Source organism: Diachasma alloeum, unplaced genomic scaffold, assembly GCF_001412515.2.
Source record: "Diachasma alloeum isolate Michigan unplaced genomic scaffold, Dall2.0 Dall_scaffold_00689, whole genome shotgun sequence".
NCBI classification, from domain to species: Eukaryota; Metazoa; Arthropoda; class Insecta; order Hymenoptera; family Braconidae; genus Diachasma; species Diachasma alloeum.
Window position 1 is genome coordinate 109710 of NW_021680821.1, and position 20843 is coordinate 130552.

General features: G+C 33.9%; 3 protein-coding genes across 4 annotated transcripts; 2 read left to right on the top strand and 1 right to left on the bottom strand.

Annotated features, from left to right (window-relative positions):
• Nucleotides 1–1405: 1405 nt before the first annotated feature.
• LOC107044221 (ragulator complex protein LAMTOR2 homolog) lies at nucleotides 1406–4254 on the top strand. Its single transcript, XM_015266023.1, has 3 exons — nucleotides 1406–1611; nucleotides 1711–1873; nucleotides 3857–4254. The coding sequence occupies exons 1-3, from the start codon at nucleotides 1544–1546 to the stop codon at nucleotides 4004–4006; spliced, it is 381 nt and encodes a 126-aa protein (XP_015121509.1). The 5' UTR covers nucleotides 1406–1543; the 3' UTR covers nucleotides 4007–4254.
• Nucleotides 4255–6631: 2377 nt separating this feature from the next.
• LOC107044219 (BTB/POZ domain-containing protein KCTD5) lies at nucleotides 6632–12550 on the bottom strand. 2 transcript variants are annotated; one of them, XM_015266022.1, is made up of 4 exons: nucleotides 12351–12550; nucleotides 11811–12107; nucleotides 11105–11233; nucleotides 6632–8123 (listed from the first exon to the last, which is right to left on the bottom strand). In XM_015266022.1, the coding sequence occupies exons 1-4, from the start codon at nucleotides 12540–12542 to the stop codon at nucleotides 8094–8096; spliced, it is 648 nt and encodes a 215-aa protein (XP_015121508.1). In that variant the 5' UTR covers nucleotides 12543–12550; the 3' UTR covers nucleotides 6632–8093. The 2 variants fall into 2 exon arrangements, with proteins under 2 accessions (XP_015121508.1, XP_015121507.1); XM_015266021.1 differs by lacking the exon at nucleotides 6632–8123 and having other exon boundaries at nucleotides 10610–11233.
• A 2893-nt stretch (nucleotides 12551–15443) lies between these two features.
• On the top strand, nucleotides 15444–20058 carry LOC107044208 (hemolymph lipopolysaccharide-binding protein). The gene is made up of 3 exons (XM_015266006.2): nucleotides 15444–15796; nucleotides 19413–19550; nucleotides 19626–20058. Exons 1-3 carry the CDS (start codon nucleotides 15490–15492, stop codon nucleotides 19970–19972), a joined length of 792 nt encoding a protein of 263 aa, XP_015121492.1. The 5' UTR covers nucleotides 15444–15489; the 3' UTR covers nucleotides 19973–20058.
• The last annotated feature ends 785 nt before the right edge of the window (nucleotides 20059–20843 follow it).

Here is a 20843-nt window from a genome sequence, read left to right on the forward strand (position 1 = left end):
AAAAAATACCCATACGATTCTGTTGGAAAATGCCTGTTGAAATTTTTTTTGACTTTTTGAATAGGATCAACTTTTTCGGGTCTTTATTTTAGTCCATCCTATACCTATGGATTTATCAGGTGTCTAGATTGCCCAATGAAACAATTTTAATAAATTTAAATTTTGAAAAAAAAAATTTTTTTTTTCTAAATTCTTTGAGTGTCTCTTTTATCCCACGTGTCCATATTACCCCACCCTCCACGAATTGTACAAAAAGAGAAATTCATTTCTTACTGTAATAAAAAAATACATTTATAACATAGTATATATGTATATATGATATAATATATATACTATATATACTATACATACATGTTTTATACTGTAATTTTTTTAACAATAAAAAAATGTAATATAGTTCTGTCAAAAAAATATATATCGAATAGTATATATGTATATAGTACATAATACATTCCCAAAAATAAACACAACAATAGAACGCAAAAAGCAGGAGAGAAACGAAGCAGAAGATGAAAAGGATTATGACGATTCCGAATAAATTATTCAACAATTAAATTCGGATTGTAAAAAACTTTGTTGAAATCATTTATTTTTCCTGCATTATTATTGAGATAAAAATTAATGAAAGTGAGAAACGGTGAGGTTTTACTATTCTGGCACCCATGGAAAACAATAAGCGCGAAGCGCATGCCCTTTTCTAGTATTAAAAAATCGATGTTTTTTCTCATTACACAAGAAAAAAAAAATTTTTTTTATCATTTTTTTTCTCATTAAAAAAAATATCTACACTTAAAAATACAACCCCCGGAACTTACGTTTCAATGATACATACTGCTGGAGAGTTAAATTTTGAATCTCGAAACAAGGTTTTTGTTTATTAATTGAAAAACATATATTGAATATTTTTAAAATTGAAATAAAAAAAAACAATAGACGATTGAACTTGTTCACTTACCATTTATAACGTACATAGGGGAGGGTGGGGTAAAATGGACACTTTAGACTTTTTTAAAATAATTATTCATAATTCAGAAACAAATTTATCAATTGAGCTCAGTTTAGGCTCGTCTCAAAGAGAAAGAATTCTTCTTTGTATTGAAAAAAAATGATTGAATTTCATCAACATTTCAACCCCTCATTAACATTTAAAAAAAAGTCAAGTGTCCGTTTTCCCCCAACTACCCCTACTCTAGAAAATAATTACTGCTGATTGCAGATAAATTATAATTTTTTTATTTTCAATGAATCAACATTACTATTCGATAAAAAAAAAGAGAAATTTTGGTTTGCTTATTCAAAAACATCGGTTTGACGAAAAGAATCGAATCGAAAATCGATTAATCGGTCGTTGAAAACATCGATGTTTGGGTATGAAAAATCGATGTTTTCAATTAATTGACAAATATCGTCCATCCCTAGTTGAAGGAAGTATCGGAGTATCATCTGGTATCATCGTGGAAATAACTGAGTGATACCGTGTGTCATAGCCTCAATTGTCAATTTTTGGGTTAATTACTATGACAAAGTGTTTTGACGGAAGAAAATGCTGAAACCGAGGGCTCTAACTCAGGTCCTGAGCCAGGCCAACACCGGGGGTGTTGAAAATACTCTGTGAGATTCTATTTTTTCGCGAAATGTTGACGGCTGACGTGGTTAATTTATTGTTGTTGTTTTTGGTCAATGTTTTGCTCATGATGCATTCCGTGACAGATTACTCAGCCGAGATGGAGGACTCCTGGCGTACAGTGGGTATGGGGATAAAGATGCTAGAGTTACAGCTGCTATAACCAGTAATATTTGGTCGGCGTATGAGAAGAATGGGAGAAATGCGTTCAAAGAGGACGAGCTGCAGTTTGTTCTCATGGACTGTTTGGTGAGCATTTGATTTTTTTTTATTGCTACTAGAAACCCAAGGGAGAGGGGCAAAATGAAACAAGCGAAAAACAACTGGTTGACGCAATTCATGTAAACAAACATTTTTTTATTAACTATTTTTTGCTTCCGAATGGAAGCATTGTAATCGGTCGATTTTTCGATTTGCTAATTTTGCTTGGAAATGACTTAGAATGTCATGATACATCGAGATATGATGTTTTTAGAACATGTCTGTGTGTACGTCCGTATGTGCGTACAAAATTCTCGAATTTTTTTATAAATTTCAACAAAACAAGCAGCGTGACAGAAGCAATTTGACAGATTACATATGACTGCTACTCTCCACATATTTTTTTCTCTCCCATTTTCATTTCTACCAATTTCATTGGTAGTAGGCCTCCAAATGAATCCCAATGTATGTATTTTCCCGTATTTCTATAACGATGATTGACTTTATATGATTCATCACGTTAATATTGTAAGTTGATTTGAATGAATATGTCATTTCTCGTATGCACATTTTTATAGTAATACTAAGGAGAAATTCGTGGGAAATGATGGAAACTTCTTTTAAAAATCTATGAATTATTTTTTATTAAAAAGGGATGGAAATTTCCATCGACAATCAGTCGGAGATACGTCGAAATCTATGAAAACTTCAATTGAGAATCAACACATGTTTTGTTGGAAATGATGTTGCTATCGAAGATCAGACAATTCAATGTTGATTTATACGGGCGTTATCGATGGAGAACCATGAATATCTGGATACTAAATACGATGAAGTCGGTTGCTTTTATACAGGCATATAAATATATATATCAATATATATCATTTACCGAAAGATATAACTCTTTGCAGACATAATTTTTGACTTTGGCGTTTTTTCGTTGTTGTCTTATAAAAACTTTCAATGCATCTCATGATCGAACTCTCGAAAAAGCAACATATAATTGTCCGTGATTAAAAACATCTCTCCGTAGATCTACACCAACATTACCAAAATCATCAATATGATCAACATTATTAATCAAATCAGTATCATCATCATCATGTATGCGATTTCTCTTCCAGACATTCAGGAATGAACGTGTGACACCTCCTATTTATATAAGAGAAATAAATTTGAAATTCATATTATATGGCTTTTTCAGTTATCCTGATGGGAAAATGAACGGCGAAATATAGATGCGTCAAGGGGATACCCCAGTGAAATTTAAAAGTCTTCGCTGGGCCTTGGGATCCATTGAACAGTTTGCGATATATAACAAAATATGGGAATAACTAGGGAAAATCGCGGAACCGATCGATTTTATACCGTATAATCATGAAAAACTTCATTTTTTTCTGTGTTTACCTTCAAAATGCTCGTTGCGCCGAGTTTTCATACGATTTTTTTTTTTTTAAAGTTCGTTACACTCCAAAGAATAAAGTTAAGCATCCGTTTTACTTTATTCGCCATAGATCATGAACAAATGAATTTTGAAAAAAAGCCTCTAGCTCAAAAATTGAAGGCCCTGGATTATCTTTAAAATTTTAAGCGTCTGCGGGGCAAACGAACAATATACAATTAATTTTTTTGCACTAATTATTCATTTTTAGACATATACAACCGATCTTCCATGTATGGGAAGTCGCATGTCAATAGCCTGCGACTTTTAAAACGCATAGTAGTCTCCCCTTAAAATATGTGGGAAAAAAATAGAAAAGTTATTATAAAAATATTTTGAACATAAAAATGGTCGAAATAGATTGAAAATTTGTCATTGACATATCTTTTTTTTTGTCAGCAATTGGTTTTCTGCGAGAGAACAATAGATTTCCCTCCGTATCACCTCCTACATGCCCACCCCGCCATAAATACCTTAAGAAAAACGTGTTTTCTAGGGATATACCTTAATACCAATACACCATTTTCTGAACAAAACGAGTCATTACACAATGGAGAACCTTCATTCATGACGAAATCGTTGAATTTCAGGAGGGAAAAGTTGTCATAACAGAAGTAGCAAACCTCCTGCTATGTCTCTACGCCAAGGAAAACGTTGGCTTTGGTCTCCTCAGGGAAAAAGCACAGGCACTCGCCAAGTACCTCGATCAGCCCCTGAAAACCATCGCCAGTATGCCCTGAATCCACCGACTCCCATTTAACGACTGCAGTTTTTCCTAAATACATAATTTTTTTCATGTATTTTGTATCGGACTGTATATAAAACGAGCGTACGTTAAGCTTTATTAAGAGAACATGTTTTTTTTCTAACAAAGTGCAAGAAATGGTAGTCACTTAAGTGGTCCAAAAGATTGTACAATAAAGTCTTTATTTAGTCTTTAAAATCACAACTTATACAAACAATTAAAATTTCTTCATATACACCCTTACTTTTCGTTAGAGTATAACATATTGTACACAACACATTTCCTAATTATAAAATCTATGACTATGCATCTGCCGTCCATTGCTTGTTCACATTACTTTTATTATTGTTCCTCTGAGAATAGCTGCTGAAAATTGATTTTCTTTGATACAATGGTTACTCTTGTGAACGTGTGTACATCCTCTTTTTAAATTTACTCATCATTTTTTTTAAATTTACTCATTTAGTATCTCTCTTGGTATACCTAGTCCAACCCAACATTAGTACAAAACGAGGGAAATTATTTTTCATACTTTGTAAGGTAATTTGGCAGCGCAGTGGTGTAACAGGATGTGAAAAAAATCATAGATCATCAACACTTTTTGAATTACGTTTTGAAAACACTTAATTTTTTTTACATTTCCTTCGAGGGAAATTCATGGAAATTTTTTTTTTACGAAATCGGTTTATGGTAAAACTTTGAATTTGGACAAATTTCTACAATTACGAAACTATTTCTTGAGAGACAATAGTATACTGTGTTACTAGTGCGTAAAGTTCCACTTTTTTGTACGCACGTGTAACACATCTTTTTTGTGATACCTACCGAGTTCACTGTTCGGAATGGTACTGGGGGTAAAGTGATTGTTTTTGGATACGATTTTATAAAGTTCACGAGCGTGCGTAAGGAGAATTTCGAGAATTCACTGTACGCATTCTCGTGAACTTTACGCACGCACGCGTAAAGTTCACGAAATTACGCGAAAAGAGCACTTTTTGGACAGGTATCACAAAAACATTTTTTAAAGTTTAGAGTTAACGTACCCTGTTTCACCGCCTTGCTACTGGACTCAAGATATAGTAATCCAAAAATTCGAAACATTCCACAATTAATATCGCCATTTGTGTGCCACTTGAATTACGGGGTGAGTACGTTTACGTTGAGTAAATATTTTTATTCATCTGTGTTCATAGATAATTAGAAGAAGGTGATATCAGCTCTAATCTATCCACCCTTCAGATTGAAACGATACGGAGAGAATTATTTCATTAAATTTCGATACAATTTAAAAATCGAATACCCTAAAATTTAATTTGAGTTTCTTCCTAATTATCGTCGTCTTATCATTACATTTTTCGTATTAAAATTGTATGTCTCAATACTCGTGTAAAAATAACGTATACCACGACCTAGTGATTGCAATGTTCTTTCATTTTTTTTATATTAAAAAAATGATTTTTTCGTATTAATGAATTTTAGAAATTTGTCTATGAAATTACAAATTTTCTCGAATTTCGAAAAATGACATGCACCTAATTTTTTATATTCTCGTTAAATTATCGTTAATTATAATTACCGATTTTTTTGAGACGTGAATAATTCATTTTGGTTTGTTACATTAGACAGTTAATTACTAACATTACCCACACATATTGTTTTGAGCTAAAATGAACGACTTAGAGATGTGTGTGATCGGAGGATTATTTCACTTATGCATAACACGCCAGATTATTGCACTAATCCATAATAATTATGGGGTGAAGTGATAAAACGTAATACCTCAAATGTATTATGATAATTTAATTTTTATTCATCACAGGAATCAGTGGGTTTCGGAGAAAAGATGAGAAAACGTTTTTTGTTGATGAAAAAATTTCCAACAAGAAAAGTTTCTCCACATTTTTTCCCTCAGGTAATTAATTACGGAGATGATGTTAAATTCATTACGTTTAATTACTTCACTCCTAGGTTCGTCGATGATGGCAAGCACTCTTTATGGCATTTTTTATACAAAGAACAAAAATCAATGAATGATAAAAAACGTTAATTGTGAAGCCACGGATGATATTTGTACTGGGCTCAATCATGGATTTTGATGAAAATTCATAATCTGGCACTTAATTTATACTCCATTATTGTAGATTTTTCCTAACGCTATCACTTCTCTTTTTCTCTTAATCCATACCTTCCTACCGTCCAAGGGTTCATTCATATAGGCCTATGAAAATTGACAACCTAATATCTATCCAATCATTTTCCCATGATAATGAACGTTTTATTGATAAGTATCTTGCGACAACGGAAAATTAAAAAAATTTAAACTAACGGGAACGAGAGCAGTCACGTAGGAAGTCGGCTTTTAATTTTCATTGAGTATTCATTCATCTCAGGAATTAAGGTTCTACAAAAACGAATAAGTTCTTAAACAATTCTTGTTTGAAAATTACCAAAAAACAAATTGTTTGACTCGAATTTAAAAGTCTCAAGATGAATAATCGCTTGTCTGAAAAATTTTTCATGTCAGAACAGTTTTCAGATGATCAGCACTAGATTTTATTAATTTTTGTGGTAATTTCCAACTAACGTTTTTTTTTGTTGAAATAAGACTTGTTTGAGAAAATATTTCTTTTTCTCTCAGTGTAGGGAAAAATGGAAAAGAAACTTTTTTGGAGAGGATTAAATTTCTGGAAAAAATGTCTGGTAATTTCAACCTAATGTTACTCATTGAGAAAAATTCATCGGGTTGCGCTATGAATTAGCATATTTGTAGTTTTTTTAAAGATTTTTTTTCAGTTTTTGAGTTTAAACATTTTTTGAACATTCCTTTTCCATAAATGAATAATGGAACTTGTTTACTCTATTTTCGATTATTTACATCTAATGAAAAAAAAAAATATTTTAATCTACAATCATAATGAAAATGTTGATTTTCACATAAAACGCCTAGTAGAATTCTGATTTGTCAACATTTTTTCTTCAAAAAATCAAATCAATCATTAAATCAATCATTAAATCGATCATTAAATTGAGAAAAAAAAGCGATTTCGAATCTAATCGAGTTTTCTGGAGATCGAAGTTTTTCATTATCTTTAAACTTTAGGTAACGGTAGAGCTACTTTAACAAGATGTGAAAGACTGACTGTTCTGTTCTGTTACCTTTTATCAATCCATTCCTGAAATAATCTTTCCTGGACATGTTTCACATCTCCAAAAAAATGAAAAATACATTTGGGAACATTATTTTTATTATAAACAAGGGTTTAATCCCTCTAACTGTTTAGTTTGTCCCAATGCTGTTGTGAAATTTTTACAGATAACACCTAATTAATGATTACCTACTCTGTGAGTGTTCATCATTGTATACAGAATATTGAAATCGTCGATCTTGGCTTATCGTAAGTATTTCTCACATTAAAAATCGTACGATTAAGTTTCTAGGTATTGAAACATGTTCATGTTTCTACACGTTTGATTGCGCGTCATTATTACACTTGTTCTTATTATTTTCCTTTCATAAAGTTTCTTAGCGGCAGTGCGAGTAAGTTATTTCCCTTCAATACGATAATAGACGTGGAATTAAAGTATAATTCGAGTTTGTACATATTTTCTTCTAAAAATATCATAGAAAACCGAATGGAGATAAATTCTTACAGTTGCCAGAGAAGTAAAACTGAAAACTCGTGAATTTTCTCGTTCATATTATTATCATAGAAAATTTTATATTCCTCGAAAATTCACTAATTACGTTTGTCAATGTAAATTCATAATTTTCGCTTTGATTTTCCGATGTGGACCGCAATTGGTCGAAGGCAGGTGCGAGTTCCTGTTCATTCTACGCGTTTAAATTAATGAATTTGATGAAAAAAGCACGCGTCATCAAAAAATTACTAACAAGTGACTTAATCTCTTTATACAGAACGTAAATAATCTTACCTTGAGAGGTTGTCATTTTTCCTTTAATTAAAACATCTTTCGTGATAAATTAAAAAATAGAAACAACACAAAACAGTCTTCATCGTGGGTGCTGCACGGATGGTGATATTCGCAGGATGTTTATTAAATTATTTCATTTGATAAACGCATTACATACGTGAACCCTTCTGCTGGAGGACCTGGAAACCAATCGTAAAAATTTCCAATTTTACTTCACACATTTGTTTAACACTGGTGAAAATTTGTATTCAATCAATACCGACGTAACTAGACCTAGTTTGTTATTTCATATTAATGACTCTGATTATTTCACACCAGGGAAGTTGCTACTCACCTTCAATAAAGAATAAGATGACTGATTTGACAAAATGATAATTTCGTATAATAAATTCAGTTATGAAAAAATTCTACGGAGAATTCGAACATTTTCTATAGGATTTCTTATGGGATTCCCTATCGGATTGTTCCTATTGGATTTCCTACAGGATGTCTCATAGGATTTTCTATAGGATATCCTATAAGATTTTCAATAGGATTTCCTGTGAAATTTAGGGTCATAAGGGTCAGAATGAGGGTCACATAAGGATCATATAGGGGTCATATGGGGGTCATATCAGGATCAAATGACCCCCATATTATTCTTAAATAACTCTAATATAAAACTTTATGACCCATATTCTTAAAAAAAGAATGTTAAAGTTCTTGAATAAAGAACATTGGGCTTGCCCAATTAACATTCACGTTCTTGAGTTGAAAACCATTGCAGTTCTACAATTAGTATACTCATGTTTATAAATTCTTTGTTATGTGAAGTCCATCACCTGTCACCTTGGCTCGATTAATGTTGAGTGAATGATCTCTTACTTGAAAGCAGTAGGAATTTGTTACGGAATTTGAGGCATTTGTCTTATGAAATTAAGTCACCAGTTTTTTATCCTCAGCACGATATTCACTAAAACCATGAAGATCTCAAGTAGTAACGAACTCCCTTGCCTGTGTTGAATTTTAGAATTATCCTCCTGTCCATAATTATTAATTTTTCAACGGGAGATCGCAGTGATATTTGAAAGGAGTGATGTAACGGCAAAACTGACCGGTCATTTATCGTTGTTTTACACGTAAATTACACGTCACTGACCGAAGGCCAATTATTGACCATTTTTGGTGAGAAAAAAAGTGACGGAATTTCGCGTCACAAAAATGACCAAAGAAAATCTTGACGGTTATTTTACATCTAGATAGAGCTGAGCCTTGGACCCCAGCGCTCTCCAAATTTTAGTAACAGATAGTCTGCTTTGTGCACCATATGTTTCAGAGTTTTTTAATAAGTTCTGAAATGAGCAGATTTACGACATCAGTCATTCAATGAAAAATTTTGTACGCCTGTTTTTATATAATTGAGCTGTATAGATTCTGTGATAATACATGGAGAGAAATGTTCAGTAAAAATTACGGAACGGGCAATTCACTCACCGATTACGGAATCGACTCAGAAAATTTAAGTGGCGGTATCGTAATTTTTCACAGGAGATTCAGACAAAAATTACAACCACATTTCGCTCCGGAATTACGAAAAAGATACTTAATTTTAATTGAATATTTCTCTCCGTGTCATAAATAAGAAAAGTGCTACAACACTTTTCATTTTTGCAATTCCATACTACGGTAAAATTCACTAAATTTTCTATTTCCGTTTCGGCGTTATTCATAATTTTATTCAAATTTCTAAAAAAATTCATGAAGAAACTAAACAAAAAATACCGAGCATAAAAATAACGGTTAGATTACATCTAGATAGACGATTTTTCAGCATAAATGACAACGAAAAAAAAAGATTGACAATTGGGTAAGTTGCCCGGTCAGTTTGCATCACGAGGTATACGTCAAGTCAGAAATGATCAGAAAACGATGAATTTACGGCTGACTTGACGCATGTAAAAAATTACCGTCATTTTGCATCTCCAGTAAAAATGTATGCGGTCATTTCATGCTTATGGCCAATTATTATTTCTTTCTCTGACGATATGGTCAATTCTCGATGCAGTAATTACCGGTCATGACGGAACTTGACCGGTCATACTTGTCACTCACATTTCTACTCCAATGATATATCAAAAATCGCTCAATAAGTTTCTAACTCTAAGAACGAAGTCTTTTTATTCATAGAAACCAACAATTATGGGAGAAAACACTATTATAAATTTCACATAGGCTCAAGGGGTCCGTTACCTTTTAAAATCCTGCCAAAAAAAGTGACTTGGTTCTGGAAACTATACATTTTTTTCCGCTCTCAAAAAAGAATATCAACACTTTTGTTGATGAAAATAATTTTCATCGAAAATTATCTGACACTGTCCCCAACAAATACTAATCATCAAAGAAACTGAATATTCAACAAAATGTAAAAATCGACTTGCTTCGATTTCCCACTTCACAACTGAATAATCCCTACATCTCACTTTTTATGTGTAAGTAATTAAATTGCCAATAACTCTCCACCAAAATTTCATGCAACGTGAATAAAAAAATATTCCCATGCAGGAAATAATCCGGGAAAAATAAAGTAAAACCAAACCAATGGAAAAGATTAAATAAAGTTCTTTATTCACTGAGCAGCATGCGCTTACAATAATCGTAATAATATAATGATAATAATAATCGCTAATGATACAATACTATCAATATAACAATAAAATTACGTTACACACAAATTATATAAGTGAGTGAATGCAACCATGCTCATGCGAAAGAAAAATTTCAAAAATATGGATTCGAAAAAATTGAAATTAAAAAAAATGCCAGTGTCACCCTCGCAAGCACGGGAAAATCGACTTATCTACGACTGAATGAATGGTATTGATCACCTCTTTGGCTTCTTTGAGTTAAAATACAGTTGTTAAATTGTTACAAATATCATAAGGTTTTTTAGTAACGATATTCAATGAATATAATACTGAGCATTTGTGCCTTGGTGATAGCTAATATTATAAGAAAATTAAGTGTACACAAAAGATCATCCCATGTTACGTCGGTTGTGATATCAACGAATGGATTAATAATTGATTAAGAATTAAGGGGTGAGGGGGATTAATGAAATGGGTTCCAATTATTCACGACTACTTGGACCGGAGTGAGCTGGATGCGAATGATTAATGGGTACCTTAACACGATCGGTGGACTCCTGCTCCTTGCTGCCCAAGTGACTTGCTCCATATTCACGGCTCACGACGCACAGGAATTCAGCGTGATCGTCGTTTCCATAATTGTATTGAGATCCAATGTTGATGAGCTGAAATGCAGAGCATTGTTTTCATTAGAAACAAGTGGACAATTGCCTTTTTTTTACAAGCGAGTATAGTAATTGTTGCTAATAAAGGAGATATTCAAGTTTTTATCTAACTCTATTTTCTTGAACATCTCAAAAACTACTCAACCGATTTCAATTTTTTTTTTTCAAAATAATTGTCTCGATGTCTCTTATTTCAATCAATCATCCCCTTTCATACAAAGTTTTCGAGATATATCCATTCGTCGGTTTTTCGCTCAAAATCCTTGTTTGCACTCTCACTTTTGCAAAAAGCGACATATCAACTTTAAACTTGGCACGAGGTTTCCTCTTAGTGCCAGAATTTTTCATTTTGAAGATGAGCTAAATTGAATGGTTAGTTTAGGAGATATCCAAGTTTGTATCTAAATCTATTTTCTTACATATCTCAAAAACTACTCAACCGATTTCAATTTTTTTTGTCAAACTATTCGTCTTGTTTTCAAGAATTTTCGTTGGATTTTTGCAACTTCGTCAAATACCCTTAACATTTCATGACTAAAAATCAGATGTTTGTTTAATGATTCGAACAACATTGTACCTGTTCAAATTTCCATCCGTCCGACATAGTCGACACCATCTGCGTAATTTCATCCTCATGACACTGTAGTACCCGATAAACATGTTTCTTCGAGTCCCTCGTTGGTCTCGTGTCCCTGAGTAAGATTCTCTCATTAACAAGTCTAATGAGCTCTGTGATATTGTAGAATTCAGCCTCCTCGAGGACCCCCTCCTCAGCTAAGTCTTTGTTTATCACTAGTTTACCATGGCGAAGGTAATTGAGTACTGGGCTGAAATAGGTCGGATCTCTGTCGATGAGATACGCACCAGTTTCGTCCTGAAAATCAGCAGAAGACCATGACAACAAGGAATTGAGGTTATTCGAAACAGTAGCATTGCTCTCAATGTTGCAACTGTGTAAAACAGTTTAACAGGGACGATCAGGTAATTATTTTATAGGAGAACATTTCAGTCACCCTCCAGATTCGAAATATTTTGAAACGAAAACATTCTGAATTTTATAAACAATAAAAAGCCAGAAAAATTTAAATCACGCGGGTGAAAATTGATGTCAACTAACCCTGTCCGAGATAAGGTCCGAGTCCTCCTGGCATAATCGATATAAAAATGAGTTTGGATCTCTCGCTAGTGTTGTCTTTGCCGTTAAGAAATACGTTCCACCAACATTTAATCGCACCCACTGATTGTTACAACGTTTTGGAATATTGTTTTCTGTCATTTCGTGAGAATTCGTATCGTTAAAGTCCGCCATTGTTGAAACTGCGGTGCAACGACTGCGCCCAACTTCAGGTGGTTTATGTGGGTGAGGGAAAACTACAACTTCACAGCGGATGATTAAGGCGTCCCCTCGCCGATTGCCGGAAGGAAATTGTGTTGTCGTTTGATTTAAAGTTGAGATTACGGAGGATCCAATAAATTGATTAATAAACTTGCACGAGACAGCGTAGTTTAGGGTAAGCTACCCAGTAGATGGGCACTGCCCTATAGATGGACGAGCTGCTTTTGGACAGGAAATCACGCAAAAAAATACTGAAATGTGAATTGTTGCTTTGAAATTTCACTAACTGTTGTGATTCTTAACCCCTGAGTGACGATTTTTTTTCGATCAATTTTTTTTTTTCAATTGCTAAAAAATAAACGTCCGTCTACTGGGCGGTTTTCTTAGGGGTCCATCTACTGGGCAGTTTACCCTAGATGTTTGAATTGGCTGTCAATATCGTCTTGTATCGTGATATTAACTCAGAGAACGATTTTTGATTGGGGCATTCAAAATCTGTTGGAACAACAATTACTTGTCGACGAATTATCGATTTTTCGTTCTAATGGATTAGGGTGTCGTGTCAACTTGAAATTATATCTGTGATGAATAATACGGTCGCTACACGCAATTTATTTATTGAATGAAATTATGAAATACGAAAATTTAATGAAGCATATGAGATACGTATTTTTTCATTTTTTTAAATCGTTATAAACTATGATGTAACAGTCCGTTAAAAAACGTATACATTATTACGCCATCATTTTTACCTTTGTATATATTTGTATTAATTTTTCATCATTTTTCAAATAAAAAAATAAGTGCCTTTTTTCAGATTTTCATATCTAGCAATAAAAAAAATGTCCAGGTGGCTGTATCTTTGATACCGTCATTGTACGTGGATATGTCTATGGACTTTATCTTTCTATATTATAAAAATTGAAATTGACTTTTGGTGATTAAAATTTGGTACTCGAAATTAAAACAAATAAATCTTAAGATTTCCTGAAATTTCAGTGGAATTGGAACACGATAAAAATTTCCAGAATTTAGCACGGAAAATTCAGACAATTTTTAACAGTGTAGAAAATAAGAAATTTAGTAAAAATGAATAATTATTGAAGAAGTTCATCCAAGGTCATGTGCAACATAGTCATCCTCTGGAGCAACATGATTGTCATAATTGAAACCTAATCAGACTCGTCTGGGAATGACTCGATTGGAGAAATACGATTTTGAAAAAATGAATGCTTCTCACAAGTAAATGAATATTTGCTTCTTTTTCTCAGTGTAGGGTACAATTGTCATGGAATTCCAGACTCACATAGAAAATTCAGAGTTTATAGTTGATAAATTTGGATATGTCAATTAGAAAATAACATTAAAAATTTATACTGATAATTTATGATTGTAATCAATTGAAAAACTCCATAATTTTATAACTTCACAATATTCGCTTAAAGTCAAGTAAATAATCAAAATAGTGTTAATAGTCAAGTGTCTTGACTATTTAGATTTTTCATGAATTTCTTAACAACATCAACTGGAGATACATATGCTTTAATTGGGTCATTACATAGATTTTAGGGATTTGCCACCCTAATTGCTGTCAAATGGTTCAATTTTTACCCTTAAAAGTTTTTCAAGTTTTAAGTTAAAACTTGAAATAAAGTCACTCAGCTTCAAGACGATCGCGTAATTTCTAAGAACGTCATATCAAACGAATTAAGGGGAGACTACTATGAGTTTTACAAGTCACGGACGATTGGAGTGAGATTTCTCATACATAAATATCGATTATATGTTTCTAAAAACGAATAATTATCGAAAAAAAATTGATGGTTTATCGGTATCGTTTGCTCCGCATACGTTAAAATGTTAAAAATAGTCCAGGGCCTCCAATTTTTGAGCTACAGAGGTTTTCATTTTTAATTTTTGAAAAAATGTGTACACTAACAGTTACGAATTAGTTTTTTGAAATTCGACTCCTACACAGCTCATTTTGTTTTGTTTAATATAAATTTTTTTAGTAATTCGTATAATATTTTAAATATATTTTCGATTCTTTCAGAAACATTTCTTGGGCTATTTAATATGAATGGTGCAATTTTTTATTAAAAAAAAATTGAATTAGCTATGTAGAAGTCGAATTTCCAAAACCTAATTCGTAATTGTTATTGTAGACATTTTTTCAAAAATTTTGAAAAAAAAAACCCTCTGTAGTTAAAAAATTGGAGGCCCTGGACTATCGTTAATATTTTAAGCGTCTGCGGAGCAAACGAACGAAAAAACAATCAATTTTTTTGCGCTAATTATTTATTTTTAGGCATATATAATCGATTTTCAATGTGTGAGAAATCTTATTCCAATGGTCCGCGACTTTTGAAACTCGTGGGTAGTCTCCTCTTAAATAAATCTCAATATTTGCGAATTTGATTAAAATCCCTAAACATGTGAGCTCTGTACAATTACAGGAAATTAAATTTGATTAACCCACGTGTTCAGTAACGAGGTTATTCAAACAACCACTGTTTCAGAATACGATATATCCCATCCTCAAACGAATCAAGTAAACAGACTACACTTGATTAAAAATGTAAACATTACAATTAGCATTTAGCGATAAAATGATCAACAGCTAACAGGGTGAGTTTACATAGATGAATGTGTCGAGGACAAGACCTCAAATATATGATATGTCCAATAGAATGTAATACGAATTTGAATAAACAGAGTCAATATGCGGGAAACCCCTCGTATCATCGACTCTATTTGCCGTGGACCGTAAATCTTCATTTCATTTTTCACTCTTGATTCGTCGAGAGTAATTGAATGAGTGGGGATAACTGTCGATGAGCAGCGGGTACATATGAAGCGTAAAATAATGGAAAATCCAGCCAGTTCTTTGCTCGGCCTAGCAACCAAAATCCCAACCACAATGATTACAAAGTGTATTACCGGTTTTGCACTAATTGCCCTTTTGAGCGTAACTAGAGCGAGCAGTGTAGAAAATCAGTGTCCACCCACCGCAACCGGGTTTGTTGTGAATTCGCTGCAGGGTAATGGATATAGTATCCGTGCATCAACGCGTGCCAATGAATTTTATGTAAACATTGTCAATGGTATCCAACTGCGCATTTTTGTTGCACAGAATGGATTTTTGGTTAATGGAACTGATGCCAGAGGTGGTAAACTGACCGTTAATGCTAATGATGGACGAGTGGAGTTCGTTGCCCCTTCACCAGGTAAATTTTAAAATGTTTTCTAATTGCGATGGCAACTAGGAATGTAATGGACAAAGCTGACCGGTCAATTTACCGTCATTTTACACGTAACTTACACGTCACCGACCGAAGGCCAATTACTGACCATTTTTGGTCAGAAAAAAATTGACGGACTTTCGCGTCACAAAAATGACCAAAGAAAATCTTGACGGTCATTTTACAACTAGATAGAGCGCATCAAATATCGTTCATCATGTTGCCGTGTTACTTCGAAATTCGGCCCCTGAGCTGAGCCTTGGACCCCAGAGCTCTCTAAATTTTAATAACAGATAACCTGCTTTAGGCACCATATGTTTGAGAGAGTTCTTTAATTAATTCTCAAATGAGAAGATTTACATCATTTATCCAATGAAGAATTTTATACGACTGTTTTTCTATAATTGAGCTTTATAGATTCTGTGATAATAACAAATAAGAAAAGTGCTACGAAACTTTTCTGATTTTTTTGCAATTTCATTCTAAGGTAACATTCACTAAATTTTCGATTTCCGTTTCGGCGTTATTCATAATTTTATTCGAATTTTTAAAAAAATTCATGAAGAAAATGAAAAAAAAATCGAGCATAAAATGACAGTCAGATTACATCTAGATAAGCGATTTTTCACTGACAATTGGGCAAGTTAGCCGGTCAGTTTGCATCGCGAGGTATGCGTCAAGTCGGAAATAGTCAGAAAATGATGAATTTACGGCTGACTTGACGCATGTAAAAAATTACCGTCATTTTGCATCCCTAATGGCAACGTCCTTGATTATGGTAATGAATATTCAATTGCATTTGCAGAAACATTTCACTTCAAATCTGGAGTGAAGGTTCTTGAAATATCCTTTCAGAAAAACATCTAATCGAGAAGCAATTTGTTTCTTAGGGATCCTATGAATATTTAAATTTGACAGTAGTAGGATATTAAGATGCAGTGAGCATGTAGAAACTGGTATATAGAGTTTTCATTATTATAAATTATAATAAAATACTAACTCGGTACTTTATTTATTTATTTATTTCATTTTCTTGCAAAATTAGTTGAACGGTATATTCCATTCAAATATACGTGAGCGACGGACTTGATAAATGGCTTAGAGGTGAGTGTTATTCGCAATGTCAGCGACCGATAAACTTGGAGGAAGAATAAGTATAGAGTGAACAGTCTACGGTATCATCCGAAATTTGAACTAAAAAAACTTAGGTGTTTTTTTGTCGCAGTTTAGTGCGGGTCGTGAAATAAGAACTCGTGGTTGTGGAATAAAGACGTTTGTCTTTAGATTTGAAGAGATGTGTTTACGCTACATCGTGTTTTGGTATCGGACTGAATCGGACTGAACATTTTGGTCGGGAATACGAGGGTTTATTATACCTTTTATTATGGCAGGTTCGAGAATTGTCCAGAATTCGACTCGAGAATAGACTCCCTGATCATCCGTGACTTCTATCTCTTAAATTTGGTGTTACATTATTCCTAAAAATTGGAGGTGAGTCCCTGAAAACCAGTGATATTTCCCTGAAAATTAATGACAATGTCCCTAAAAATTGGTGACAAAATCACTGAATTTCAAAATTTCGCACTCGTTGAATTTCACAATTGCAAATCTTCAATGGGTGAGGATTAATTATTGAAAATCGATGACATGTCCCTGAACGGCAAAACATCTTTATTTTCTTTGTGAGTAACGGCCAATGGGGGTTTAATTATGGAATTATTTTTAGAATAAGTTGTAAGACAAAATGTCATAAGATCCTTTTTTGAAATTTCCATGGCTAAAAAACTGATTCCCTTGACATTTCATGATATTTTCTTGATTCCCGTGACTTCAATACGGAGTTTTATCATCAAGGAAACGATTAGGCAAAGAAGTATATAATATTATAAACGGAAGTTCACGGTTTTCTAGAAGCTTATTGAAATTTCGTCAACATTCACTTGCGCTATATTGTGACTTTAAATTAAATTCAAGATGACATTGTTCATGGCATTCTTGACTTAGGTTGAAAATTCATTAAAATTGAGTCTCATTGAATCGACTTTTGAATCAATTTGGAATTTAATATGAAGGGCCCCGCTAGTGCACTGCAATAACAGATAGTCGCCATATGAGTCCCTCAAGGTATTTCCTCAGTCTAATTTTGGGGTATAGAGTGGGAGCCAAGATCAAAGGTGCCAACACTCCACGTTCAAGCAATGTTTTTTTGCTTGAACTTTCCAATGAAAAGAAAAGAAATCCAGTAAAAAAAAAGCTAGAAAATTTATGCCGAAGAATTCCTGAGGAAAATATCGCAATGAAATAAGCTTTCTATCTACTTGAAAACATGTGCAGAAAAGCACCAGAATTCTTCAATAGAATCGCCGAAAAACTAATAGAATTTTCCAGCTAATATGCACTAGGTTTTTCAATAATTCTTTTTCGTACATGAAACATTTATGAATGGCAAATTTGACGTCATATTTTTCTGGAATTTCAAACATTGATAAATTTCTTATCTAAAATGAAATAATATGTCTTCTCAGAGGAAATGTAAATAACTAGAATATAATGTCTATAGACATTATGCTCTAAATAGTCGTTAAACAGGAGAGAAAAATTGTGTATTCTGGAAACGTCAACCTGCCACTTGAGGTTATTGCAGGCGACTTCATATGGCGCTGGTGTTGCTCACTGATTGCTCCAAACGTCACTTATCGCACTGTTTAGTTACTTCTGGCCCTAGGTCATAATAGGCTACTTATTGCACGCCAAACGCACCGATAAGTTGCACTTTTGACGTAGCCGCGCCATAAAAGCAATTTTTGAGGGTTCATGAGTAAATAGAAATTTTGTCGATCGGGTTCCTCTGTTTTTTTTTTTTGATTGAATCAGAGCTCGATAACAATAGGACTCCCCTTCCGTTTCACCCCCCCACCACTCATTTATATATGAATAAATATAAATACATAATCATTATTATTTTATACATTTTATATACAAACTAAGGGGCTACCCTCTTGCCCGCTCCGCTTGCCAATCCCCATATGACCTACACATGACCTCCATGATCTTTATTCTGACCCTTACTGTGACCCTTAATCTGATCTCTGTTCATTATTCAGAGTCTAGATTTGACCCTTATTTGGACCCTTAATTTAACACATATGATCCTTAATTTGACTCTTGTGACCCTTATTTGGACTATTCGTCTGACCTTCATGACCCTTAATCTGATCTTTGTGACCTTTATTCTGACCCTTATTACCCTTAATTTGGCCCTTGTGGCCCTCATTCTGACCCTTGTGACCCTTATTCTGATCCTCATATTGACCCGCGTAACCCATATTCTGACCCTCATGACCCTTATTTTGACTCTTGTGACCCTTGATTTTTGAGTCTTAATTTCGAGTACTAAATCTTCATCACCAGAAGTCGATTTGGATTTTTATAATATAAACAGATAACTATTTTTAATTCATAACCTAAGATAAACTTGAAATATTCCTAAGTCTAGCGTCAGATTGGCCAAATAGTTTCCTAGTGAAAAAGGTTCCACCAATTTTTTTAAATAGAAGAATGCACACAAAATTTCAAACACTACATCTTCCACCTTGCTCAGGTTCCACTGCCAAAAAACCCTGTGAATCCCAGAAATTTCCGGAGGGATATACAGCGACGGAAGGCATTGGAGCACATAAATACCATAAAACCAAAAAAACATGGAACGACGCCCGCAACACCTGCATCGACGAAGGAGGTAAATCACATCATACGACACTTATCTCTTGACATTTATTGAGCTAAATTTCTGAGAGTCAATATTAATATGCAGGTCATCTCGCCGTAATAACTTCGGATGCTGAGGAAAAACTCATATTAAACATGGTTAATGCCGTAAAATACGACGATACATGGCTCGGGGTCCACGATCTTTTTGCCTTCCGAGACTGGGTGACCGTGCAAGGCGTGAGGCTCAATGCAACTGGCTACGCTAGGTGGTCTCCACGTATCTCACCTAATCCAGATAACTACGGGGGGAATCAGCGTTGTGTGCGGTTACTCAATTCCGGCGGCATGGATGATATTCAATGCTCATCGTATATATCTTTTGTTTGCAAAATTCAATGCGACACTTGTCCCGCAAACACCAGCCTTTTGGTGCCAACGAAAGCTCATTAATTCTGTTAAATCTTTTTTGATTGTATTCCCTATCCAATGTAGATTCTGTACCAACTGAAATATGAATAAAATGATGTCACATGTTTTTTATCGTTTCACGGATTCGGTCTGTTGATGTTTGGATAAATGAAATGAGAGCAAAAATCGTTGTGTGACTTGTGCGGAGAAGAATAAATTTCGTCAAATCAAAAATACTGATATTGTAAGGGTGAATGTCACAGTTTTGGCACAAATGAATGAAACAAACTCGGCTGTGTGGCGCACTTGGTAGCAGCATGAGATTCACAACCTCAAGCTCCCAGGTTCGAGCCCCGGCCAGGCCAAAATTCCACACCAATTTTTCATCACAATTTTCCACATAATATTCAACTGGAAATTCAACACAATTTTCAAACCGAATATTCCACGGAATTTTCAACTGAAAAATCCACTTCACATTCAACATTCCCTGGCTGAAGGCCCTCGGGCGATGGCCGCGTTGGCAAGTTAACCCTTGCATCGAAAAACCGGTGAAATTTGAAATTTTTGAATGAAATACGAATGAAACCGGAATGAAACATGAATAAAAAAAGTTTTAAAAAATGTGGTTTCATCGAAATAATAACCTTCTATGTCCGAATATTTTTCGAACTATCATAGATATAAATTCTAATGATAAAAATTCTAATGATAAAAAAATTTAACGAATTCACATGCTCCGGAACCGCAACAACAATTTCACAAGTTGACAACGGGCTTTGCTCTTCGCAAGCTGAACCAAATCCGAGACCTGTGCAAGAAGTGCAATCCTGGGCTTAGGTCTCAATACAAATACCCTCGACACACCTTATTTAAGAGTCTCAAAGCATGTCGCCTCAGACTCCGGGGGAGG

What these genes read in the sequence shown, in the direction of transcription:
- LOC107044219 (XM_015266021.1), bottom strand. Translation starts at nt 12,542, where the DNA reads ATGGCGGACTTTAACGATACGAATTCTCACGAAATGACAGAAAACAAT. An exon ending in CGGACCTTATCTCGGACAGG is followed by an intron (nt 12,108 to 12,350) that starts GTTAGTTGACAT and finishes GCTGATTTTCAG; the next exon opens with GACGAAACTGGTGCGTATCT. An exon ending in ACGGATGGAAATTTGAACAG is followed by an intron (nt 11,234 to 11,810) that starts GTACAATGTTGT and finishes TCTGCATTTCAG; the next exon opens with CTCATCAACATTGGATCTCA.
- LOC107044221 (XM_015266023.1), top strand. Translation starts at nt 1,544, where the DNA reads ATGCTGAAACCGAGGGCTCTAACTCAGGTCCTGAGCCAGGCCAACACC. An exon ending in GGGGGTGTTGAAAATACTCT is followed by an intron (nt 1,612 to 1,710) that starts GTGAGATTCTAT and finishes ATTCCGTGACAG; the next exon opens with ATTACTCAGCCGAGATGGAG. An exon ending in TTGTTCTCATGGACTGTTTG is followed by an intron (nt 1,874 to 3,856) that starts GTGAGCATTTGA and finishes GTTGAATTTCAG; the next exon opens with GAGGGAAAAGTTGTCATAAC.
- LOC107044208 (XM_015266006.2), top strand. Translation starts at nt 15,490, where the DNA reads ATGATTACAAAGTGTATTACCGGTTTTGCACTAATTGCCCTTTTGAGC. An exon ending in GTTCGTTGCCCCTTCACCAG is followed by an intron (nt 15,797 to 19,412) that starts GTAAATTTTAAA and finishes CACCTTGCTCAG; the next exon opens with GTTCCACTGCCAAAAAACCC. An exon ending in CACCTGCATCGACGAAGGAG is followed by an intron (nt 19,551 to 19,625) that starts GTAAATCACATC and finishes ATTAATATGCAG; the next exon opens with GTCATCTCGCCGTAATAACT.